This window comes from Oncorhynchus mykiss, chromosome 19 (genome assembly GCF_013265735.2).
Source record: "Oncorhynchus mykiss isolate Arlee chromosome 19, USDA_OmykA_1.1, whole genome shotgun sequence".
In the NCBI taxonomy this organism is placed as follows: domain Eukaryota; kingdom Metazoa; phylum Chordata; class Actinopteri; order Salmoniformes; family Salmonidae; genus Oncorhynchus; species Oncorhynchus mykiss.
In genome coordinates this window covers 27,274,315-27,297,050 of record NC_048583.1, presented here as the reverse complement: position 1 = coordinate 27,297,050, position 22,736 = coordinate 27,274,315, and the positions used below count along the sequence as shown (strand labels likewise).

The following is a 22,736-nucleotide window of genomic DNA, read 5'->3' as shown; positions in this document are numbered from 1 at the left end:
GGAATGCAACAGTAAAGGAAGGATCCGTTATAGTTATGATGAGTGTTGACTTTTCAAAGTGAAAATTAAATGCCCAAAATCGCCATATACTCAGGCATCCACAATCCTCCGTTCCCTCTCCTCTAAAGCATCTTCTCATTGTGTGTGTGTGCCACCCAGGACACTCTGGATGGCCTGGTTAAAGTGGAGCCCATGTCAGACAGTCTGAAGTCCCAGCTCAACGACCTATGGCGGTTCTCAAGGGACCTGGGCACTCAGTCAGAGAGAGTGTCCTCCCTCATCAAGGAGTACAACAGGTGAGTCAGTCAGCAGCAGGATGGAGGATTCCTACTATACTCAAACTTTCACGCAAACCGTTCACTGATGTCAATGGGAGACTTGCACAGAAAGTTACGCGTGCAGAATCAGATCTCAAGTCAGAATACCGCCCTGTAGGTGCTGTGTAAAAGTAATTGGTCCTGGTCTGGTATCTGGTCCTCTCTTCTCCCTCCTAGTCTGAGCCTGCAGGCCTCCAGAGAATGCCAGAGCAAAGAGAAGCTTCTGGAGCAGCGGTTCCGTGCCACTTTCCGAGAGTTCCAGCAGTGGCTGGTTAACGCCAAGATCATCACAGCCAAGTGCTTTGACGTGCCTCAGAACCTCAGCGAGGCCTCCTCCAGCCTGCAGAAGATACAGGTACACTAAGGGCCAGTTTTCCTGGACTCAAAATCAAGCCTAGTCCATCAGTTCTCACTCTCCCTCTCTCTCTCTCTCTCTCTCTCTCTCTCTCTCTCTCCCTACCACACCTGCTGTCTAGACCTCTGAATGCTCAGCTATGAGAGCGAACTGACATTTACTCCTAAATGTGCTGACCTGTTGCACCCTCTATAACCACTATGATTATTATTTGAGCCTGCTGGTCATCTATGAACGTTTGAACATCTTGAAGAACGATCTGGCCTTAATTGCCATGAACTCTTATAATCTCCACCGGGCACAGCCAGAAAGAGGACTGGCCACCCTTCAGGGCCTGGTTCCTCTCTAGGTTCCTTCCTAGGTTCCTGCCTTTCTAGGGAGTTTTTTCTAGCCACCGTACGTACTTCTACATCTGCATTGCTTGCTCTTTGGGGTTTTAAGCTGTGTTTCTGTATAAGCACTTTGTGACTTTGTGACTGCTGATGTAAAAAGGGCTTTATAAATACATTTTACATTTGATTGATGAGTTCTTCAATGGATATTCTCCAATAAAAGCACTTCTTATCTTTGTTCAGGAAACCTTTTGTCCTTGAACATATTTGTTCAAGGACAAAAGTTTTAAAAGTATGCGTCTCATCTCTTGACTTCTGTCTCCACCCCAAAGGAGTTCCTGAGTGACAGGGAACAGGGCCACTCCAAGCTGAATGCTGTGGTGCTAAGTGGTGAGCTGGTGGTCAGTATTGCTGCCAAAGACCGAGTGGACGCTGTCCGGGCCAAGATTAGCAGTGCCAGAGAGGATTGGAAGACTCTGATGTCCAACCTGCACCAGAGGGAGACTGCATTACAGGTAATCAATCTATGTACAGTACAGCGTGTGAATCCTTTCTGGTGATAATGTGTAATCTATTCACTTTGTTTAAAAATGTAAAAATTCTATGCTTCAGAACCTCCAGTCTCAGATGAAGGACTTTGAGGCGAGTGCGGAGCCCCTTCAGGAATGGCTGCACGGGACAGAGGTTGCTGTACAGGAGAGCAGCACACGACTCCACGACCTCACAGCTAAAAAGCAGGAGTTGCACAAGCTGCAGGTATACGTGGCTCTCAGCCTGTGTCATTATGTCACTTCGTATCACCATAACTGTTCCCATCATCCCTCCATCCACCCGGCCTTGCCAGGCACCAGCCTTGCCAGGCACCAGCGCGGCCGTTACAGAAGCCAACCTTTTCAGCTCTGTCAATCATAGTCACTGATGGAGTTCCGCATTGCATTGTCAAAGCTTATCATAACTGCTAACTGCTCATCTCTGCCCTGCCAATCTACTCAATCTATTTTCAAATGCTTCTGCTGTATGCGTGTTCAGTGCAGAGTAAAGAATAACTGTTTACAGAGTTGACACTTGACATCCCTGTTCAAATGCTTGCATCAAACATCTTTGTCTGCTGTGTTTTCTAGCCTTCTCTGGATTTCCATTTCATGACAGTATTTCATGGTCATAACATTGACCAAGTCTTCTTCTTCCATGTCTGGTCTCTTAAGTGTCAATGTTAACTTAGCTAACTGTCTGTGTGTTGGCTTGCATGCCTCTGTCTCGGTGATGACCTGCTTGTGCCCTTGCAGTCTGTGCTCGAGGAGTTAGCCTCTCAAGAGGTTCAGCTGATCAGGCTCAAAGAGAAGGCCCAGCTGCTGTGGGACGGACACGCGGCCGGAAAGGGCTTTGTCCACCGTGTCTCACAACTCTCTGCACAGTACCTAGCTCTAACCAACATGACCAAGGTAACTAATGTCTGCCTGCCTGCCAGCCTGTCTACCTGCAAGAGGGCAGGGAGGAGGCACTAAGCTGTGTTTGTCTGGAGCTTACCACTCCGGTTCAAATTGCCTAGATAATCAATGAATTTACAATCTTATAGTTGTAGAATGAAACATTGTATCATTGTAAGCGTAATTATGCTTGATGCTATTTCGTTTTGAGGTAATGCTGAATTGCTAACACTTTAATACTGCTAATACTGAATTTCAATTTTTGCTGGCAAAATTACTACTGCTGTTCTTTTCTTCCATACTGGATTGTAGCCAGTTGTCATTTGCATACACAAACCCCAGGTTCACTTTATGTTGAATTTGTCATGGGTGTGCACATGAATGAACACACAGAGGCTGACCTGTGTGCTGTGCTGTGTGATCCCACAGGAGAAGGCTTCCCGTATCGACCGGATCGTCACCGAGCACCAGCTGTTCTCCCAGGGGCTGAAGGAGCTGCAGAACTGGGTGGCCGACACCAGCCACATGCTGCAGACCTACTGCACCCCCACGGCAGACAAGAACGTCCTGGACAGCAGGGTGATCAAGCTGGAGGTACAGTGCGACCACCTCTGACCTACACCAAGCTACACCAAGATAAACTAAGCTAAACTAAACTAAGTAAACTAAACTAAGTAACCTAAACTAAACAAACTAAACTCAGTAAACTAAGCTAAGTAAATTATACTATGCTAAGATAAACTGAATTAAACAAAGCTAAGATAAGCTAAACTAGATAAAATAAAATAAAATTAAACAAAGCTAAACTAAAATAGAATCAGACTTGGATTACAGAGTAGAAGCTGTTGTAAATCTCCAGTATGTAACAGGTAGCTAAGTTAGCATTGCTCCTGCCTTTGTGAGACCTCACTATGTTATACATGGACTGACCCTTAATGTCATTCTCCCAGGCTTTGCTGACAGCACGCCAGGAGAAGGAGATCCAGCTGAAGATGCTGGTCACCAGGGGAGAGTCTGTCCAGAGGAACACCTCAGTAGAGGGAGTACCAGTAGTCTGCAAGCACATCCAGGAACTCAAGGACTCCTGGGATGCCCTGCTTTCCGCCTCCATCCATTGCAAAAGGTATAGCTTTTTCTTTCTTGTGTACTGCCTTAGTAGAATACTTACTGGGTTATGATAACATCTGACCAAATGTAATGTTTTGTTTTATTTTTAACATTTGGGTAGTGTACAAGTAACTTTAGTGACGATTAGCTGATATATTTATGTTTACTACACTCTATTCCCCTCACAGTCAGTTGGAGGGAGCCCTTTCCCAGTGGACCAGCTACCAGGAGGATGTGCTTCAGTTTGTGGGCTGGGTGGAGCATGTTGAGGAGAGCCTGGACACAACAGACAAACAGTTCTCCGAGATGAGAGACAAAACTGCCAACCTGGGTAAAGCCAAGGTACCCACCGTCGTCTATATTACTCATTATTATTGACAGTTGATGGGAAATGGGATTTCAAATAATAACAGTAAAAGAGGGACTCATGTATGGTGCCAGTGCAAATAATAATGGTAAAAAAGACATGTCATGTGCCTCTGTCTTATAAAAACATTTGGGTAATGTGACCTTGGTAATGATTGGTCACAAAGTGCTTCTCAAACATCTTTAGTTTTATCAAGAGGTAGGACCTGTCACGTTCTGACCTTAGTTCCTTTGTTTTTGTCTTTGTTTTAGTATGGTTGGGGTGGGCAGTCTATGTTTGTTTTTCTATGTTGGTTTTTGAGTTTGGCCTAGTATGGTTCTCAATCAGAGGCGGCTGTCAATTGTTGTCCCTGATTGAGAATCATACTTAGGTAGCATGGGTTTCACTTTTGGTTTGTTGGTGTTTGTTTCCGTGTGTTTGGGCCACATGGTACTGTTTCGTTTTGTTTTGTTTTGTTCCAGTGTTCTGTTTGTTTATTAAAAAAGACATTAACACTTACCACTCTGCACCTTGGTCCTCCTCACTTTCTCCCGAAGACGATCGTTACAGAACCTTAACCCTGTGAAATGCCATTGTTTGTTTCAGCTTCAGACAGTGCAAATTATAACGGTGAAAGAAGACATCCTTGTCGGGTGCCTCTGCCTTAAAAAGTCTCAAAATGCCAGTCTCCTATATATTTGGTTTTAACAAGAAGTAACCTAACCCTGTATCATGCTGTGGTTTAAGTACAGTAGAAACATGCACATTAACCCTGAGCTATGTTGTGTTTGTTTTAGCTTCTCTATGAGGAGGTGCTGAGCCACAGCAGTCTGCTGGACACCATCACTATGAAGGGAGCCAACATGGCCGAACATTACGTCACACAGCTAGAGCTCCAAGACCTGCAGGAACGATACAACACCGTCAAGGACAACGCCAAGGTATATAGAGTACCTTGGCGTATATAGAGTATATAGAGTGTCAGACTTATGTTGTTCCTCCTATGCATTAGAATGAACAAAAATAGTAGTAGTTGCATGTCTGTAATGCACGTCATTGTTATTGTGTTGTCAGAGTACGATGGGGAAAGCAGAGGAGCTTGTGCAGGCCCACCAGGAGTACCAGAGAGGCCTGCATGTGTTTGAGGCTTGGCTGGAGCAGGAGCAGGAGAAGCTGGGCTGCTACACACAGCTAGAGGGGGATGTGGAAACGCTGGAGGAGACACTTCAGAAACTACAGGTCAGAACAAGAACATACTGCTACCTCCAGATACATAGCCAAAGAAAAGTGGCTTTTCCCATGTCTCTCATTCTCCGAGATGAGAGACAAAACTACCAACCTGGGTAAAGCCAAGGGACCCACGTTCAGCTATACTACTCATTATTATTGACAGTTGATGGGAAATGTGATTTTTTAAATTTAACCTTTATTTTATCAGGGAGTCATACTGAGACCTGAATTACATGAATTACAGAAAATACACACATCAATATAAATACAAAATGCAAGCAGAAAGCAAAGCACGGTCAAAAAACACATTCATCAGGAATAAGGTCCTCAATCAGCTTTATGAATTGCCCTAAAGGCACCAAAACATCACCTTTTAAGAACTTTTTGAAGATTTATTTAAGGACATTATGAAGGAAAATAAGGAATCATGTCAGTTGCCACCCTTTGCCCTGTAGCTTTGCACACTTTTGGGATTCTCAACCAGATTAATGAGGAATGTTTTTCCAACAGTCTTGAAGGAGTTCCCACATATGCTGAGCACTTGATGTTTGCTTTTCCTTCACTCTGCGGTCCAACTCATCCCAAACCATCTCAATTGGGTTGAGGTCGGGTGATTGTGGAGGTCAGGTCATCTGATGCAGCAGTCCATCACTCTCCTTCTTGGTCAAATAGCCTTTACACAGCCTGGGGCTGTGTTTTGGGTCATTGTCCTGTTCGAAAACAAATTATATTTCCACTAAGCGCAAACCAAATGGGATGGGTTGGTAGCCAAGCTAAGTGTGCCTTGAATTCTAAAAAAATCACAAACAGTGTCACCAGCAAAGCACCATCACACCTCCTCCTCCATGCTTCACGGTAGGAACCACACATGCGGAGATCATCCGTTCACCTACTCTGCGTCTCACAAAGACCCGGCAGCTGGAACCAAAAATCTCACATTTGGACTCATCAGAACAAAGGACAGATTTCCACCGGTCTAATGTCCATTGCTCGTGTTTCTTGGCCCAAGCAAGTCTTCTTATTCTTATTGGTGTCCTTTAGTCTTGGTTTCTTTGCAGCAATTCGACCATGAAGGCCTGAATCATGCAGTTTCCTCTGAACAGTTGATGTTGACTTGAACTCTGTGAAGCATTTATTTGGCCTCAATCTGAGGTGCAGTTAACTCTAATAAACGTATCCTCTGCAGCAGTGGTAACTCTGGATCTTATTTTCCTGTGGCAATCTTCACGAGAGCCAGTTTCATCACAGCGCTTGATGGTTTTTGCGACTGCACTTGAAGAAACGTTCAAAGTTCAAATTTTCCGCATTGACTGACCTTCATGTCTTCAAGTAATGATGTAATTTCTCTTTGCTTATTTGAGCTGTTTGTGCCATAACATGGACTTGGTCTTTTACCAAATAGGGCTATCTTCTGTATACCACCCCTACCTTGTCACAACATAACTGATTGGCTCAAACACATTAACCTTTTGACGTGTAGATTCTAAATATTAACAACAGCTCTTACAGTGAGAGTCATTTTTGCACACGGTGCAGGAATTCTATGCTGCTGTTCTAGAATTTGACTGTTGTATTTTGCCGCTATTCTCTACACCCCTCATTGTATCAATACCGCAATTTCTGCTTCATTTGAGGCTTTATACATTTTTCTTCCTATAGTAGTAGCAGTGAGTATGTATAGTATTAGTGATTGTATAATTATTATTATCATCTATATTACACTTATTATTTTCTGGCTTTGGTATTAGCCTGTCTGAGGGGCTGCATGTGTGAGATAGGGCGGGAAAACTGAGGCTCTTAATCCGGTGTATTTGATACAATAGTGGCATACAAAAAGTGAGAGCGGGGTATGAGCATATATTAGATATGCCGACCACGGCAAAGGCCGGGAAAGGCTGACATCCTTTTACTTCATTTAAAAAAATGTATTTAATTGATCACCAATGGACATGTAGCCTACAGATGCCTGCCTCGTCACCAAGCGAGGAAGATTTCTCATCAAATGCGGTGATTATTATGGCTTAGCTAGGATTTAGGCTGGTCGAGGCGGAGGATAATGAGAACAGGGTTGTGGACAAGGGCATGTGAGCAACAGAGTGAGGTAGTTTGTGCGTGCGATCAGATTGAGTGGTGCATGCGTGTAATCAGCTATATTGTATGCAGAGACCGTGGGATGTGTGAAGTAAGGCTGTAGGTATAATGAAATGCATTCCAGGTGACTATCTCATGAAGCTGGTTGAGAGAATGCCAAGAGTGTGCAAAGCTGTCATCAAGGCAAAGGGTGGCTACTTTGAAGAATCTCAAATCTCAAATATACTTTTATTTGTTTAACATTTTTTTGGTTACTACATGATTCTGTATGTGTTATTTCATAGTTTTGATGTCTTCACTATTGTTCTACAATCTAGAAAATAGTTTAAAAAAAGAAAAACCCTTTAATGAGTAGGTGTGTCCAAACTTATATATTATGCTCTTTTTGTGTCTTTTTACCTGAACATGCGAACAACATCAGATAGTATTGATAGCAAGCAGTTCAATGGGTTAGTCAGATGTTGTTCAGCATTGGGAAAAATGTATATCTTTGCCTGTTGGCGCAAGATGTACAGTATAATGGCGCTTGAATGTCCAGTAATATTTCGTAATGGCCAGTGTAAATAATGACAGCTGGCTCTCTGCCTTCATTCCCAGGAGCTACAACTCCAGTGCACGGAGGGCCAGGCCCTGCTCAACACTCTGCTAGACAGTAGAGACCAGGTTGTGCCATGGGGGGTCCCTCAGATCGAGGACCGGGTCCTGGAGACTGTGCAGCAAGACTGGCGGTTGTACCAGGGGAGGCTGGGAGACACCAGGGGCCAGCTCAACAGTGCCCTGGCCAAGCTCCGCCAGATGGAGCAGAAGTTTCAGCGTCTGGACAGCTGGCTGAAGAGCATGGAGAGCAAAGGTCAACTACGAAGCCATCGGAGGTCAGACCGCGCCACCAAGGACGCTCAGCTGCAACTAATTAAGGTCAGCAGTGGTTCAGAGTAGATTGCTGTGAAACACTAAGTGACATGAATGGTGATGTTGATTATTGTTATATTAGTAGTTACACAGTCTTGTCTGTGTGCGTTATGCAGTAAGGGGTAGCATGTAGCCTTCTCCTCCTCCTCATCCTCCTCCTCCGCATCTTCCTCCTTCAGTGCCCTTGTGTTTCAATAAATTATATGCCATATTTATATGTGTTTCTCTGTATATAGGGTTGTCAGGAGGAAGTGCTGGTGTACCAGGAGGAGGTGGAGGGTCTGAGTGTTCTAGCCCAGCAAGTGTTGGACGAGACACACATCAGCAGCCGGGTCAGCACTAGAGCTACCCAGCTCACCGCCCGCTACCACGCCCTGCTACTGCACCTACTGGTATGGAACACTTAAAGATGCGCACACACACACACACACTGACACATACAACCACATGTAACACAGTAGATTTCATCCCTGTCCTGACCTGGGCACGGACCTGGGACCTTCTGCTCAGCAACACTTTGCACTCACAAAGCTCTGAAACCAAAGTGCAAGATCTGACAATTCTGTCTCTCGCTTTTTCCTAAAATGTCTGTGTTGATGACGTAGGAGAGCATCAAGCAGCTGCAGGAGGAGGTGTATTGCATAGAGGAGGCCCAGAGTGTGTTCAGTACCTTCTCTGATTGGCTGAGCTCTGCTAAGAACAACTTCAGCACCGTGGCCATCAGCATCGACGTAGTGGACCGTGTTACCATGGAGAGGAAGAAGAAGAAACTGGAGGTACAGTTATAGTCTCCTCTTACAGCCGCTGCCTTGAGCCTGGCATAAGAGAGACTACAGTCTGAGCTTCAGCTAAATGGAAGCCATGCCTCAAGTGACTTAGTTGGTAGACAACAACTGTTAGCGTAGCAAAAGTAAGCTCTTTTGAACTACTTGTGAGTGCGGACCTAGTGTGTTTTAGCATTGCAGTGACACTCCCAAGGCTTTAACTCCCTTTGCTTTGCTTCATCCTCTAAGAACGTTATGGTCCCAGGCATAATGGTTTCTGCTTTCTTTCTATGTATATGTGTGTCTGTCCTCTAGGTTCTGCAGGGTGACATGGAGCAGGGCCACAGCTTCCTGAGGACGATGCGTGAGAAGACGGAGCGAGCCATGGCCTTCCTGGAGGAACCAGAGGCAGACCAGCTGAGGGAGGAGGTGGACGCCCATCTCTCCCAGCTAGAGGGCCTGATGGTTGGGCTACGCACTGAACACAGCTCGCTGGAGAAATGCATCTCCCTTTCCAAAGACTTCCTGGACAAGTACAAGGCCCAGGCTCAGTGGCTCACAGAGACCAAGGCTCTGCTAGGGATGCCTGTTGAACCCAAAGCTGAGCTCTATCAGAAGAAGGCCCAGTTAGCCAAATACAAGGTATGAACAGATCTATCTACAGTTGGAGTCGGAAGTTTACATACATTTAGGTTGGAGTCATTAAAACTTGTTAAAACTATAGTTTTGGCAAGTCAGTTAGGACATCTACTTTGTGCATGACACAAGTCATTTTTCCAAAAATTGTTTACAGACAGATTATTTCACTTATAATTCACTGTATCACAATTCCAGTGGGTCAGAAGTTTACATACACTAAGTTGACTCTGCCTTTAAACAGCTTGGAAACCCCCCCAAAATGAGGTCATGGCTTTAGAAGCTTCTAAAAGGCTAATTGACATCATTTGAGTCAATTGGAGGTGTACCTGTGGATGTATTTCAAGGCCGACCTTCAAACTCAGTGCCTCTTTGCTTGACATCATGGGAAAATCAAAAGAAATCAGCCAAGACCTCAGAAAATAAATTGTAGATCTCCACAAGTCTGGTTCATCCTTGGGAGCAATTTCCAAACGCCTGAAGGTACCACGTTCATCTGTACAAACCATGGGACCACGCAGCCGTCAAAAGTGCAAATCAATCCCAGAACAACAGCAAATGACCTTGTGAAGATGCTGGAGGAAACAGGTACAAAAGTATCTATATCCACAGTTAAACAAGTTCTATATCGACGTAACCTGAAAGGCCGCTCGCTCAGCAAGGAAGAAGCCACTGCTCCAAAACCGCCATAAAAACGCCAGACTACGGTTTGCAACTGCACTTGGGGACAAATATTGTACTTTTTGGAGAAATGTCCTCTGGTCTGATGAAACAAAAATAAAACTGTTTAGCCATAATGACCATCGTTATGTTTGGAGGAAAAAGGGGGAGGCTTGCAAGCCGAAGAACACCATCCCAACCGTACGGGGGTGGAAGCATCATGTTGTGGGGGTGCTTTGCTGCAGGAGGGACTGGTGCACTTCACAAAATAGATGGCATCATGAGGATGTAAAATGTGGATATATTGAAGCAATATCTCAAGACATCTGTCAGGAAGTTAAAGCTTGGTCGCAAATGCGTCTTCCAAATGGACAAGGACCTCAAGCATACTTCCAAAGTTGTTATAAAATGGCTTAAGGACAACAAAGTCAAGGTATTGGACTGGCCATCACAAAGCCCTGACCTCAGTCCTATAGAACATTTGTGGGCAGAACTGAAAAAGCGTGTGCGAGCAAGGAGGCCTACAAACCTGACTCAGTTACACCAGCCCTGTCAGGAGGAATGGTCCAAAATTCATCCAACTTATTGTGGGAAGCTTGTGGAAGGCTACCCGAAACGTTTGACCCAAGTTCAACAATTTAAAGGCAATGCAAACTTCTGACCCACTAGGAATGTGATGAAAGAAATAAAAGCTGAAAGAAATAATTATCTCTACTATTATTCTGACATTTCACATTCTTAAAATAAAGTGGTGATCCTAATTGACCTAAGACAGGGAATTTTTACTGGGATTAAATGTCAGGAATTGTAAAAAACTGAGTTTAAACGTATTTGTCTAAGGTGTATGTAAACTTCTGACTTCAACTTTATCTATGTGTGCTTTGTAAAAAGCACTGATTCATTATTGACATTCAAAGGATGTTTTTCCTCGTACATAGACGATCCAGCAGACAGTGCAGTCTCACGAGTCAGCAGTGAGGTCTGTGGTTGAGAAAGGAGAGGCTCTGCTGGATTCGGTCCGCGACTCTACCATCAGGGACAACATGAGCAGACTACAGACAGACTACCAGGACCTCTGCACTGCAGCCAGGGTAGGTGTTCTACTTAAGTACACATGATTCACTTTTAAAGTATTAGAGAGCTTCCTTGGTTTGTGGTTGTCTAGTCTCTTGTGACAGACTAGCTAGCTACTTAAAGCATGCAACCAAAATGTGTCATTGTCCTACCTGATTGATGTGGTGGCTGAGACAGCCACTGTAGCTTTGTCTATAAGGTAAAAAAAAGTAATCCTGTACTATTTACAGGGCCAGGTTCAGACTCTGATGGAGTTGGTGAAGGAGCATGAGGGCTACAGCAGTGAGCTTCAGGAGGTGGAGAAGTGGCTCCTTCAGATGTCCAGTAGGCTGGTCACCTCAGACTCCATGCAGACTTGCAGCATGGAGACGGCCACACAGCAACTAGCTCGGCACAAGGTGAGTATATTCATTAAATTATGGATTGGAACTGTATGAGAATCCATGAGAATGAAATTATGCAATAACACCTGTTTGCGTGATACTGGAATTATGCTTCTGAAGTTCTAAACCAGCATTCTAAAATGGCAATTTAGAAGTTTGGGGTTTATAATCATAACCCTTGTCTGTCACATTTCTTCTCAGGCAATCATGGAGGAGATAGCTAGCTTCGAGGAGCGCCTGACCAGTCTGAAGGAGAAGGGAGATGACCTGATGTCCAACTGTACTACAGACCAGGTCCAGGCTAAGATCAGCCAGCAGGTCCAGGCTCACCAGCAGGGCACCAGAGACAGTTACTCAGCCATCTGCAGCACCGCACAGCGTGTGAGTACTATACTAACACTCTACTCTAAGCTAACCTGCTCTGTTCTGCTCTACTCTAATCTACTATACTCTACTCTGATCTGCTCTACGCTACACTACTCTACTCACTTACCGGCTCCATCTCTTCACTTGTCTCTGTGTGTCTGTGTCTGCTTCATCAGGTGTACCAAAGTCTTGACAGGGAGCTGCAGAAACATGTCAGTCACCAGGACACTCTGCAGCAGTGCCAGACCTGGCTCTCCACTGTCCATGAGGAGCTCCGGCTGCATTGTCAACCTCCCTCTGGCCTGCAGGAGGCCCTCAAACAGGTTCCTGACTGACTGCTCCCTGCTCTTTTATAGGCAGAGAACGAGAATCAAATGATACAATAATGTTTTTTTTCATGGCAATGTTATGCCATAGGATTTTGGAGTTTTGTGGTCATTTGAAAATAGAAGGCTCTGCTTCAATGGGAAAACCTAGGTAAATAGGGGAAATTAACAAATGAAAATGTTTTATCAAGCTGATTACATTTGTTTGCATATTACCTGTACAGGTGAAGCACTACAGGGCTCTACAGGAGCAGGCCAGTACGTACCTGGACCTGGTGTGTTCTGTGTGTGACCTATCTGATGATGCTGTGAGAGTCACTGTTGCTGAGGTCCAGCGGGTCAAACACACGGTGTGTGGGCTGGTCTTACCGTACATTCACTTCTGGTCATCATCACATCATCCTTACCATATTGACAACAGGGTTTTCACCATGAGTTTCAAGTATTTGCCATATGTAATTCATACACCTTACTCTCACAATCTCTCACAATAAAAACAACATTAGTTCAGGGCGTGAGAGTTCCGGGAAATTATGTAGGCCTGTAAATAGGCATACAACAACCAGTAAAGACATCATAAAGCAGATGTACATAAAGTATTACAATTAAACAATCCCATGTTCAATACTTTGACTTCATGTTGTTGTGCGCTCTGCTGTATACTTCATGTTGTTGTACACTGTACCGTGTACTGTACAGATCGAGGAGAGGATGTCTAGCTCCCAGGGGCTGTCGGAGGGCTGGAAGGAGATAAAGGAGCAGAAGCAGGAGCTGTCTGGTCTGTTCCAGGACATGGAGCAGCAGCTCCTCAGTCTCTCCAGAAGACCAGCCGAGCTCGAGACCAAGATTGCCCACAACATGCTCACCCAGGCCAAGGTAGAGATCTTATGGTCCAAACGTTGTCACCAACAAACCACATAGGAGCATAGACTGCAATGTGCAGAGTTAACAAAGAAAGAAGAAGTTTAGGGAGCAGGGTCCCACTCCCCAGCGTGGTCTCATAGACTAGATGTAACATAGTAAACGAAAATCCGGGATTAGTATGTTAGTATGATATGTTACATTTGGTATGTTTACATAAGACAGAAGGTTACTTAAGGTAAAAACGAAAGGAGGGTGGTTAGTCGGCGTATAACGTGAACGTCTAGCAACCCATAGGTTGCGTGTTCGAATCTCATGACAGAAAACTTTAGCAGTTGAACTAATTAGCAACTTTGCAACTATTTACTACTTTTGAGATACTTTGCAACTGCTTAGCATGTTAGCTAACCTTTCCCCTAACCATAACCTTTTAACCTAACTCCTAACCTTAACCCCTAACCCTAACCACTAGCCTAGATAACGTTAGCCACCTAGTTAATGTTAGCCTCAACAAATTGTAATTCGTAACATATCATTCGAATTGCAATTCGTAACATTTCATACAAAATGGATGATGGACATCCACATTACATACCAAACGTAACATATCATTCTAATTTGAATGACCCTGATTATTGTTTACTATGTTACGTCTACCCCCGAGTCCAGGTTGCACTCCCATCTTCCCTACCTTCTTTAAAAATACTTCTCTGATCAGCCAGATTAATAAATACAAATCTTAATTTAGATGAAAATGTGTAATTGTCAATTTCAGTTTCACCGATTTAGGATGTTGCTCACATACAAACCACTAACACAGCATGAGACAAAACATGCACATTGATCAAATCCAATTAATGTTTCTCTACTCTCTCCAACAGGAGTTTAGCAATCAGCTGCAGAGTAAACAAGCCACCCTAACCAGGATGACAGAGAGTGTGAATCGTCTGACTGAGGGCCAGGCCAGCCCGGAGCATGGGGAAGTAGGGCGTCTGAGCCACTCCTGGCTGGAGCTGTGTCACCAGGCTAACAGGCTGAAGGATCAGAGGCAGGAGGACCTGCAGAGGACTCAGGAGTACCACGACTGCATCACAGCCATGGAGGCACTGTTTGAGCAGGTGTCCAAGGAGTGGGACAACCTGGCCAGGTGGGGTCATCTATCTATCTGAAACGCACAACTGAGTTACTACAGGATGGGAACTAGAAGTGTATGCAATATGGGTGTATTGCAATAACTTTGCTCTGATTTCACCTGTAATAGTATCACAATACACTATTAAAGTGATTACTTTATGTATTGATAACAATCACAAAAAAGCAACAACTTAAAATATATTTGGTTCTGTATGGCCAAATCCCAGCCAGTCTTGTTGCTATGTGGGTTGCTAGTGAGTGAGCGGTCCCTTTCATAGCAAAAGTATATTGATGTGGGATCAGTCTCCAGAGCACATAGAAGACTGACTCTATGTGGAATAGCTGAATAATCATAGTTGCCATGACAGTGGTAACATGGCTTAAGAGTTTGGGAGCTGTACCAACATTCTAAAAACCATGACAATGGGTCTCAAATACTTCTTCATCACTAGAATGTGTGTTAGCTTTGAAAAATTGTTATTGTGAAATCTAGTCATTGAATATATTATTTTTCTCTCCAAGGACTGATGCTGAAAGTTCATCTGAGCACTTGGAGGCGTTGAAAAAACTTTCCGTGGCTCTCAGAGACCAGAAGGGAACTCTGGAGGACCTGAAGGACCAGAGGCAGAAAGTCATCTACCATCTGAATCTTGACGATAAAGAGCTGGTCAAAGAGCAAATCAGCCACTTCGAGCAGCGTTGGGCCCAGCTGCAGAGCCTCATCGACAGGAAGATCCAGGACTCGGTGCTGACCTTGGAGGACATGGCCCAGGTGTGTGTGTGTGTGTGGGGGGGGGGGGGGGGGGGGGGGGGGGGGGTGGAGTGTTGGGAAAGGCAGAAGACACCTTTCTGGTCTAACCTATGGGCAATTAAGTATCTATTTTATTCTAATCAGGTGGAGGCCCGTCTGAGGGAGGCCAGGGAGTGGGCCGAGGAGCAGCAGCCTGCCCTGTCTGAAGCCATGAAGATGAGTCCTCCTCCAGAGTTGTCCCAAAGCTTCCTGTTTGACCACCTCAGCATCTGCAGTGAACTGGAGGCTAAGCAGCTGCTTCTGGCCCAGGCCATGACCGACGCTGACCGCGTCCTGGCTCACCTGGGGCTCAACGAGCGCCAGCGCCTGCAGCAGCTCATCTCAGACACCCAGGCTGAGGTGGAGTCACTCAGTGTGAAGGTGGGTGTTTTTTTGTGTGTTTAAAAATAAAATAAAATACTATTTGGGTTTCTGACACTTGCACATGCCTGTTTAACTTATGCTTATACTGTTTTCATGCTATTATCGTTTTTACATGTCTATATTGTGTAAATAAAATAAAGGTGGCCCAGAGGAGGAAGCACCTCAGCAAGGCCTTCACAGAGAGAACACAGTTCCTGCAGGCTGTCAACCAGTCCATCACCTGGGTTCAGCAGAATGAGAAGAAGGCCCAGGCAGAGGAGTACATCGCCCTGCTACCTGACGACCTGGCCAAGCAGGTGCGAACCTGCAGGAACATCCAGAGCAGCCTAAAGGCCTACCAGAGCGAACTGACCTCCCTGTGGTCCCAAGGCAGAGACCTGATGAGGGACGCCACCGAGGACGAGAAGGTTGAGATGCTCACCAAGCTGCAGGAGCTGCAGAACATCTTTGAGAAGGCCCTGCAGAAGTGTGGCCAGAGGCTGCAGGAGCTGGAAAAGGTGCTTGTCTCCAGAAAGTACTTCAAGGCAGACCTGGAGAAGACATGTCAGTGGTTGAAACAGGCAGACATAGTGACCTTCCCTGAGATTAACCTCATGAATGGTGACTTGGAGCTGAACGTGCAGCTGTTGAAGTACCAGCAGATAGTAGAGCAGGCGATGGAATATGAAAACCTCCTACTGATCGTCCAGAGAGCTGGTCAGGAGATCCTTCCCACTCTGAATGAAGTGGACCACTGTTACTTGGACGAGAAACTCAATGCTCTCCCACAGCAATACAATAGCATACTGGCTCTGGCCAAAGAGAAACAGGAGAAGATTGAACAGGCCATTCTATCCAGAAAGGAGTATGCCTCCTTCATAGATGTAACACATAATGCGTTGAAGGAGCTTGAGGAGCAGTTCCATAACTTGGGGACTCAGCCTGTCGGTCTACAGACAGAGGAGGTTGTCAGTTTACAGAACGATTACAAAGCTCTTCAGGTTGATCTGAGCAACCTTGGTCTGGCTGTCAGTGAACTAAACCAGAAGAAAGAAGGATTCCGAAGCACCGGTCAACCCTGGCGGCCTGAAGAGATGACCCAGCTGGTGAGCCTCTACAATGGGCTCAAGAGGCTCATCGAACAGCGGGTGGAGCACCTCGACGACACGCTGGAGTCCTTCGAGGACCACAAGGCCATGGCCATGCAGGTAGACTCAGAGCTGAAGGCTACCAAAGAACAGCTGGTCAAGGTCAATGCAGAGACTCAGTCGGCGGAGGAGAGGCTGAAGAACTACCACGCCCTGGCCGGGAGTCTCCAGGGCGCCAGCTCTCATCTTTCTAGACTCATGGAGCAGATGGACAACCTGGCTCCTCAGCTGGACCAGGCTGCCCACGAGGCCTCCAGAGAACAGGTGGTCTTGTGGCAGGAGGAGCTGCAGTCCCTGCAGTCTGCCGTAGGGGAGCTGATAGTGGAGTGTGAGAATAGGTTTGTCCAGAGTAAAGACTTTGAGACGGAGGTGAAGCGGACCCTGGACTGGCTGCAGCAAATCAGGGATGAGCTGGACTGTGCTGTGGTGGTGGATGTGAGGGTAGAGAAGGTCCAGGAGGAGATCAGGAAGCAGCAGATTATGCAGGAAGAGGTCCAGTCCAGGCTGAGGATCGTGGCGGCCCTGAGCAGCAGGGAGAAACAGAAGTACACCAGCGCCAATGAGCTGGTCCCAGCCCATGTTGACTTGAGCCTGGAGGAGATGGCCAAACTACAGGCTGATGTCCAACAGGCTCTGAGCTCCAAACAGGTGAAGTGATATCATATTGTCTCGATGTATTATAATATAAGGGAGTGGGGTTGCAAAAGTCTGGAAACTTTCCCAAATCTCCTAGGTGTTTATAAAATCTCAGTTGAAGGATTTCATCTGGGAACTTTGCGAACGTTTCTGGAATTTTTGTACGCTGTGAGGGAGTAATAGTGACAATAACATAGCCTGTTTGTTGACATCTATTAGTATTGTTAGCTTCACATACTCACCATTTCCCTTCCCTGTCTGTTCTCCAGATCACCCTGGAGCAGGCCTTAGCGTTGTGTCAGAAGTACCACTTCCGGATGCAGTCAGCGTGTGAGTGGCTGGAGGACGCAGTGGCCTTCCTACAACTAGCCAGCCTGGGGGTGGACGTAGAGAACTATGAGGAATGTCTACGCCAGCAGGAAGACATCATGGCCTCGGAGCAGGTGGGTGCTCCAATAACTTGTCCGGGTGGATAATGTAGAGCAAAAAATGAATCCGCGCAATGTTATAACGCTCCCAAAGTGTTTAGTTTAATAGGACGTTTTCGACGAACTGGGCCTTTGTCAGGACTAAATAAAGTGTGGTCTATTAGGACATGTTGCTAAGAGGTAAAGCAAACTGAAACAAAGCTTCAATTGCAACATATATTCAAGAGTGATTTTTTTGGTGTGCCCTTAAAAAAATAAAAATAAACTTAATTATTTTCTCCCTTTAACATGTTCTCTCCCTGTGCCTCGTGGTAGGAGTTCTTGGGCCACCTGCAGGAGTTGGAGGCTCTGCCCCCCCAGCTGGAGAACCTGGTTAACCCTTCAGCCAAGGAGCAGCTTAGGCTGAGTGTGGAGTCTGCTCAGCAGAGAGGAGTGGAGGTCCGAGATCAGCTGCAGTGTCATCAAGACGTCCTGATCAGGTACAGGAAGTAAAGGAAAAGGTTCAATTGTAACCAAATATGGACATATAATATATGCCATTTAGTGGACACTTTCATCCAAAGCGACTTAAAACCATTTGTGCATGGACAATATGGTTTTACAAGTGTTGAATACAGAGAGAGAGACCTTGGTACAGAGATGGGCAATTTAGTGTTAATATAATACAGACAGACAGCTTTTTACTGTTATTGCTATTATATTCTAACCAGTTTTATAATAGCAATAAGGTACCTCAGGGGTTGGACAATATAGCACAGCCAATGGCTTTATTGTGTCATGCATATAAGAACAGCCCCTAGCCGTGGTCTAGCCGTGGTATATTGCCCATATACCACATCTCCTTGGCCTTAATGCTTAAAATGATTCTGTAAATACTTGGCTGCACCATGCATTTCCTTACTGGTACAATAAAGTTGGAATGGAATTGAATTAAATTGACTGTCCTGTGTTGTCCCTAGCTGTGTTGCCCAGTGGAAGTCCTACCAGGAGACGAGGCAGACAGTGATTGAACTGATGAACGAGGCAGAGAAGAAGCTGACTGAGTTCTCCACCGCCAAGGCTGCCACCTTTCTGGAGGCAGAGGAGAAGCTCAGGAGTCATAGGGTAAAAGAGGACCATGGGAAAATAATGATTTTCTTCTGTTTTGACTTTTACATTACTTGATACATTTTGCTAATGGCCGCATAATTAGCCACATGATGGCGTCATTGTACATTCATCTTTAGTAATCAAAGCACAAAGAAGTAATGATTAGACTTTATTTATGAACACCCATAATGTGTGAACGGACCGCGACTCTTCTCTTGTGTGTATATTTCCTCCTCTCCTCCCTCCCTGCCAGTCCCTGGTGTCGATGGTGAATGGGTTCCAGGAGAAGCTGACCGGGCTGGAGGAGCAGGCATCCCAGCTGGAGCTGGTGGGTAGTGACGCCAGCAAGGCCACCATCAGCCGCTCCATGACCACGGTGTGGCAGCGCTGGACCCGGTTACGCAGCGTAGCACGAGGGCAGGAGAGGGTCCTAGAGGACACGGCCCAGGAGTGGAGGACCTTCAGGGAGAAGGTATAGTAGGCTACACAAAAACATGGGACTGTGAGTGTGAGTACAGTGTGTTCGCGAATATACAGTGGAGAAGACCATAATATCAACCTAAGTCCATGAATATAACTCCTGTTCCCTAAGGAGGTACGAGGTACGAGGTACAACACAGTTAGGGGGACAAGAGTGCAATCCTCATAGCTGTCCGTTGTGCAGTATGCTGACTGAAAGGGAACTAAACAGTATACTATCAGCACTTGCTGGATTATTTATTTGTTCCCCTTATGCCCTTTGTTGCTGTCTGCCGTAAAGGTTCTCTAAAGAGTGTACACTACTCCATAGTAGAAGCTAACAATGATGCTTTATCAACAAGTCATTACAGGTTCAGCACACTGTCTAGATTTCCCCCGCCTGTGTTCCTTTCAGATGGTGAAGCTGAGGAACATGGTGGACGAGCTTCAGAGCCGTGTGATAGACTGTGCTGTGGAGAAGGCCTCCAAGGCTACCTTGCAGTCTGTGTTGGACCAGCATGAGCTGCTGATCCAGGACATGGAGAGGGAGCTGTCCTCCCTCACCCTGCTGCGTCAGTACGCCCTCAGCCTGCTCCATGACGTGGAGGTCCCCTCACCATCCCCCACCTCCGAACAGGACGAACTGCCCAGTCTCAAGGAGATCAGAGCTGTACAAGACCGCATGGAAAGGTGCGGATCAAGATTGTTAGGTTTTGCGTGGTCTCTTCCCACAGCCGCTGTGGAGCTCCATGAGTCTGGCAATCGAGCCTATGTTTAGCATTTGCACAACAGATGGATTGGCAACTCAGGAATTAGATCAGTTGTTGTTTGCATTGAACAGAATAAGAGAGATAATTGTCCATTTAGTTACAAGTGAAAATGTGTCTTCTGTATTTCCCAACCCTCCAGTTCAAATATCTTAGGAACAGAATAATGGAGCTGAGTGGTTTTATGTCTCTCCACCAGTCTGCTGCAGCAGGCGCGTACCAAGCGTAGCCAGGCTGGGATGGAGCTGAGGGATAGAGAGGAGGTGGAGAAGAACCTGAGTGTGGTCAAAGCCTGGATCCAGGAGACCAGGGAGCTGCTTCTCAACCCTACCCCAGATATGGATGCTCTGCTACAGGAGCTGGAGGTAAGCCGCTGACGAACCCTATGGAACTAGAGATTGAGTAAACACAATCTAACACATGATCACATCCTTTTTTGCCATTTTTGCAAATGCAAAATTCCTTTATGTATTGTACAGGTGGTGCACAGTGATGTGATCGGGTACCGTCAGCATTTGGATAAGATAGCTGAGCAGCAGCAGAGCAAGTATCTGGACCTGTACACCATCCTGCCCTCAGAGATCTCCATGCAGCTGGCTGAGGTGTCGCTTGCACTGGGGGCCATCGAGGACCAGGTACCGGACTATCTTGCGCTTGCTATTTCTCACTGGGCCAGTTTCCTGGACACAGATTAAGCCTAGCCATGAACTAAAAAGCATGTTCAATGGAGAATCTCGAATAAAATAGATTAGGCTTAATCTGTGTCCGGTCTACTACGTCAACTACTGTATCTTTTACTAATGTAAATGTTAAGAAATAGAGAAGTTATTACAGGGTTAAGTTTGTACTTTCTCTTGTGAATTTCTTAAGGTTCTATCCAAAGAGAGAGAGATTCAGAAGACGAGAGACATCAAGGAGGACTTCAGTTCCAGGATCCATGACGTGTCGGAGAAGATGAAAGCCATCTCCACCAGACTCAAAGACAAAGCCAGTGATGTTGAACACGCTAAAGACGAGACCAAGGTGAGCGGGAGCTGAAGATGCTCATGCATATGACTCTGAATAAGGGTTTGGGGTCAATTTCTTGTCAATTCAATCAATTCAGGAAGTAAACTGAAATACATACAAAAGTGAATGAGCACCCAGAGCTGCTATCTTGGTCAGTCCGTTTAACCCAGAGTTTCTCTCCTCTCCTCAGTGTCTTTGTGATGACCTGGAGAGCTGTCGTCGGACTCTCTCAGAGCTGGATGCTGCGGTCCATGAGTTCGGCAGACGGAACCCCGTCTTGGCCAAACAGCTGAGCGATGCCATAGTCAAGTTAGGAGACATCCACCACCACACTGCCCGACTGGCCGAGTGTAGAACCATCTGGCTCAAAAAGGTTAGGAACCAATTGTATAAATGTTTTGAGGGGGGGAAACACAATATACATGAGAAGTCTTGTTGTTACACTGTTGTTGTTTTAACAATGTTGTTGTTACACTGAAGAGGTGGCATTAATGTACTGTGTTGCCCAGCCCAAAATGTTTATATGGGGCCATTTGACTTTTAATTGTTAAAGGTGCTATTTATACCATAACGTACATTACCCATACATTGTCAGTGTCATTAAAGTATGCATTTCCCTGCTGTTGTTCTCTGGTTCCTCAATTCCTCTGTTATCTCACCTGTCTAGGCCGATGCCCATCTAGAGGAGTACAGTGAGATGCTGGACTTCATAGTGAGGTGGTCGGAGAAAGCCAAGGGCCTGGTGAGGGCCAACATCATCTGGAACTCCTCCCCTCATCTGCAGGAGCAAATAAGGATGTACCAGGTGGGTGGAGACATGAATAAACACATGTAGAGTTACCGGATTTAAATGCTGATAGAGACTGTATGAAACTCTCACTGTTCACTTCCACTGTACCATCTTCAACAATACTGGTGGTATTTGTGTGTGTAAGGAAATAAACATGGGTTCTGTTCCCCTGTCTCCTATCATTATCCCTCCAGGATGTTACTTCTTTTCTTATTTACCGGCACCTCTTAGGGTCCATCCATCACTGGTTGGCCCTTTTTTTCTTCAAAAACAGTGTCTTCTTATTCCATTCATTGCCTGTGTTGTGCTTTCCCCCTCCCCTCCCTGTCCCATCAGTCTGTGCTGCGTGAGTCCCGGGAGCTCCATGGGGACCTGCAGGCCATGGGAGAGAAGGTGGATCTGCTATCTGAGGTGCTGCAGACGGAGAACATGTCCCAGCAGGTGTGTGAGCTCAGCCGCAACACCGAGGAGCTCCAGCAGACCATCAGGACACGACTGCAGAGCCTACAGGACGCAGCCAAGGTACTGACAAAGACATACTGTATGCGCTGACCTTGCATTTTAGCCTAGCATCTGTTTTCACTCTAGCATTGTTGTTAGTCTCAGAGACGGTCAAATAGCTTTTAGCATCTCAGTGTTATTCTCACCTGTACGTACAAATATATTTGATTGATTGACCTATGTGTAGTGACAGACAGTTAGCATGACTTGATTAGCTAGCCAGCTAGCCCTCAGAAGATTTGGTTCTGGGTTCTGAGATGAACCTGTGTGTGTGTCCTGTGTCGTCCTCTCAGAGTATGGAGCGTCTGGAGTACGAGGTGAAGACCCTACATGTTGCTCTGGAACAGGTCCAAGCTACACTGACATCTCCTGAGTTGGCCCGACAGAGTCTCAAGGAACAACTGGCCCAGAGACAGGTAGTTACTCCTTCTTCTTCTGC

At 45.9% G+C, this 22,736-nt stretch overlaps 1 protein-coding gene across 11 annotated transcripts in view; it reads left to right on the top strand.

Annotated features, from left to right (window-relative positions):
- syne1b (spectrin repeat containing, nuclear envelope 1b) overlaps nucleotides 1-22,736 on the top strand; it is a 137,606-nt gene that overhangs the window by 53,839 nt on the left and 61,031 nt on the right. For all 11 annotated transcript variants that reach the window (XM_036954559.1, XM_036954553.1, XM_036954555.1 and 8 more), the window contains 36 exons: nucleotides 160-296; nucleotides 495-672; nucleotides 1,337-1,519; nucleotides 1,617-1,760; nucleotides 2,291-2,446; nucleotides 2,861-3,025; nucleotides 3,382-3,554; nucleotides 3,727-3,880; nucleotides 4,682-4,825; nucleotides 4,959-5,123; nucleotides 7,803-8,120; nucleotides 8,351-8,506; nucleotides 8,720-8,890; nucleotides 9,194-9,520; nucleotides 11,113-11,265; nucleotides 11,479-11,646; nucleotides 11,833-12,012; nucleotides 12,174-12,320; nucleotides 12,548-12,673; nucleotides 13,023-13,199; nucleotides 14,066-14,331; nucleotides 14,841-15,090; nucleotides 15,214-15,489; nucleotides 15,633-17,267; nucleotides 17,525-17,698; nucleotides 17,999-18,162; nucleotides 18,643-18,787; nucleotides 19,026-19,244; nucleotides 19,647-19,921; nucleotides 20,198-20,363; nucleotides 20,478-20,633; nucleotides 20,869-21,021; nucleotides 21,197-21,379; nucleotides 21,674-21,811; nucleotides 22,133-22,318; nucleotides 22,591-22,713. In XM_036954559.1, the coding sequence (XP_036810454.1) occupies nucleotides 160-296; nucleotides 495-672; nucleotides 1,337-1,519; nucleotides 1,617-1,760; nucleotides 2,291-2,446; nucleotides 2,861-3,025; nucleotides 3,382-3,554; nucleotides 3,727-3,880; nucleotides 4,682-4,825; nucleotides 4,959-5,123; nucleotides 7,803-8,120; nucleotides 8,351-8,506; nucleotides 8,720-8,890; nucleotides 9,194-9,520; nucleotides 11,113-11,265; nucleotides 11,479-11,646; nucleotides 11,833-12,012; nucleotides 12,174-12,320; nucleotides 12,548-12,673; nucleotides 13,023-13,199; nucleotides 14,066-14,331; nucleotides 14,841-15,090; nucleotides 15,214-15,489; nucleotides 15,633-17,267; nucleotides 17,525-17,698; nucleotides 17,999-18,162; nucleotides 18,643-18,787; nucleotides 19,026-19,244; nucleotides 19,647-19,921; nucleotides 20,198-20,363; nucleotides 20,478-20,633; nucleotides 20,869-21,021; nucleotides 21,197-21,379; nucleotides 21,674-21,811; nucleotides 22,133-22,318; nucleotides 22,591-22,713 (8,031 nt within the window). The remainder of the gene's footprint in view (nucleotides 1-159; nucleotides 297-494; nucleotides 673-1,336; nucleotides 1,520-1,616; nucleotides 1,761-2,290; nucleotides 2,447-2,860; nucleotides 3,026-3,381; nucleotides 3,555-3,726; nucleotides 3,881-4,681; nucleotides 4,826-4,958; nucleotides 5,124-7,802; nucleotides 8,121-8,350; nucleotides 8,507-8,719; nucleotides 8,891-9,193; nucleotides 9,521-11,112; nucleotides 11,266-11,478; nucleotides 11,647-11,832; nucleotides 12,013-12,173; nucleotides 12,321-12,547; nucleotides 12,674-13,022; nucleotides 13,200-14,065; nucleotides 14,332-14,840; nucleotides 15,091-15,213; nucleotides 15,490-15,632; nucleotides 17,268-17,524; nucleotides 17,699-17,998; nucleotides 18,163-18,642; nucleotides 18,788-19,025; nucleotides 19,245-19,646; nucleotides 19,922-20,197; nucleotides 20,364-20,477; nucleotides 20,634-20,868; nucleotides 21,022-21,196; nucleotides 21,380-21,673; nucleotides 21,812-22,132; nucleotides 22,319-22,590; nucleotides 22,714-22,736) is intronic.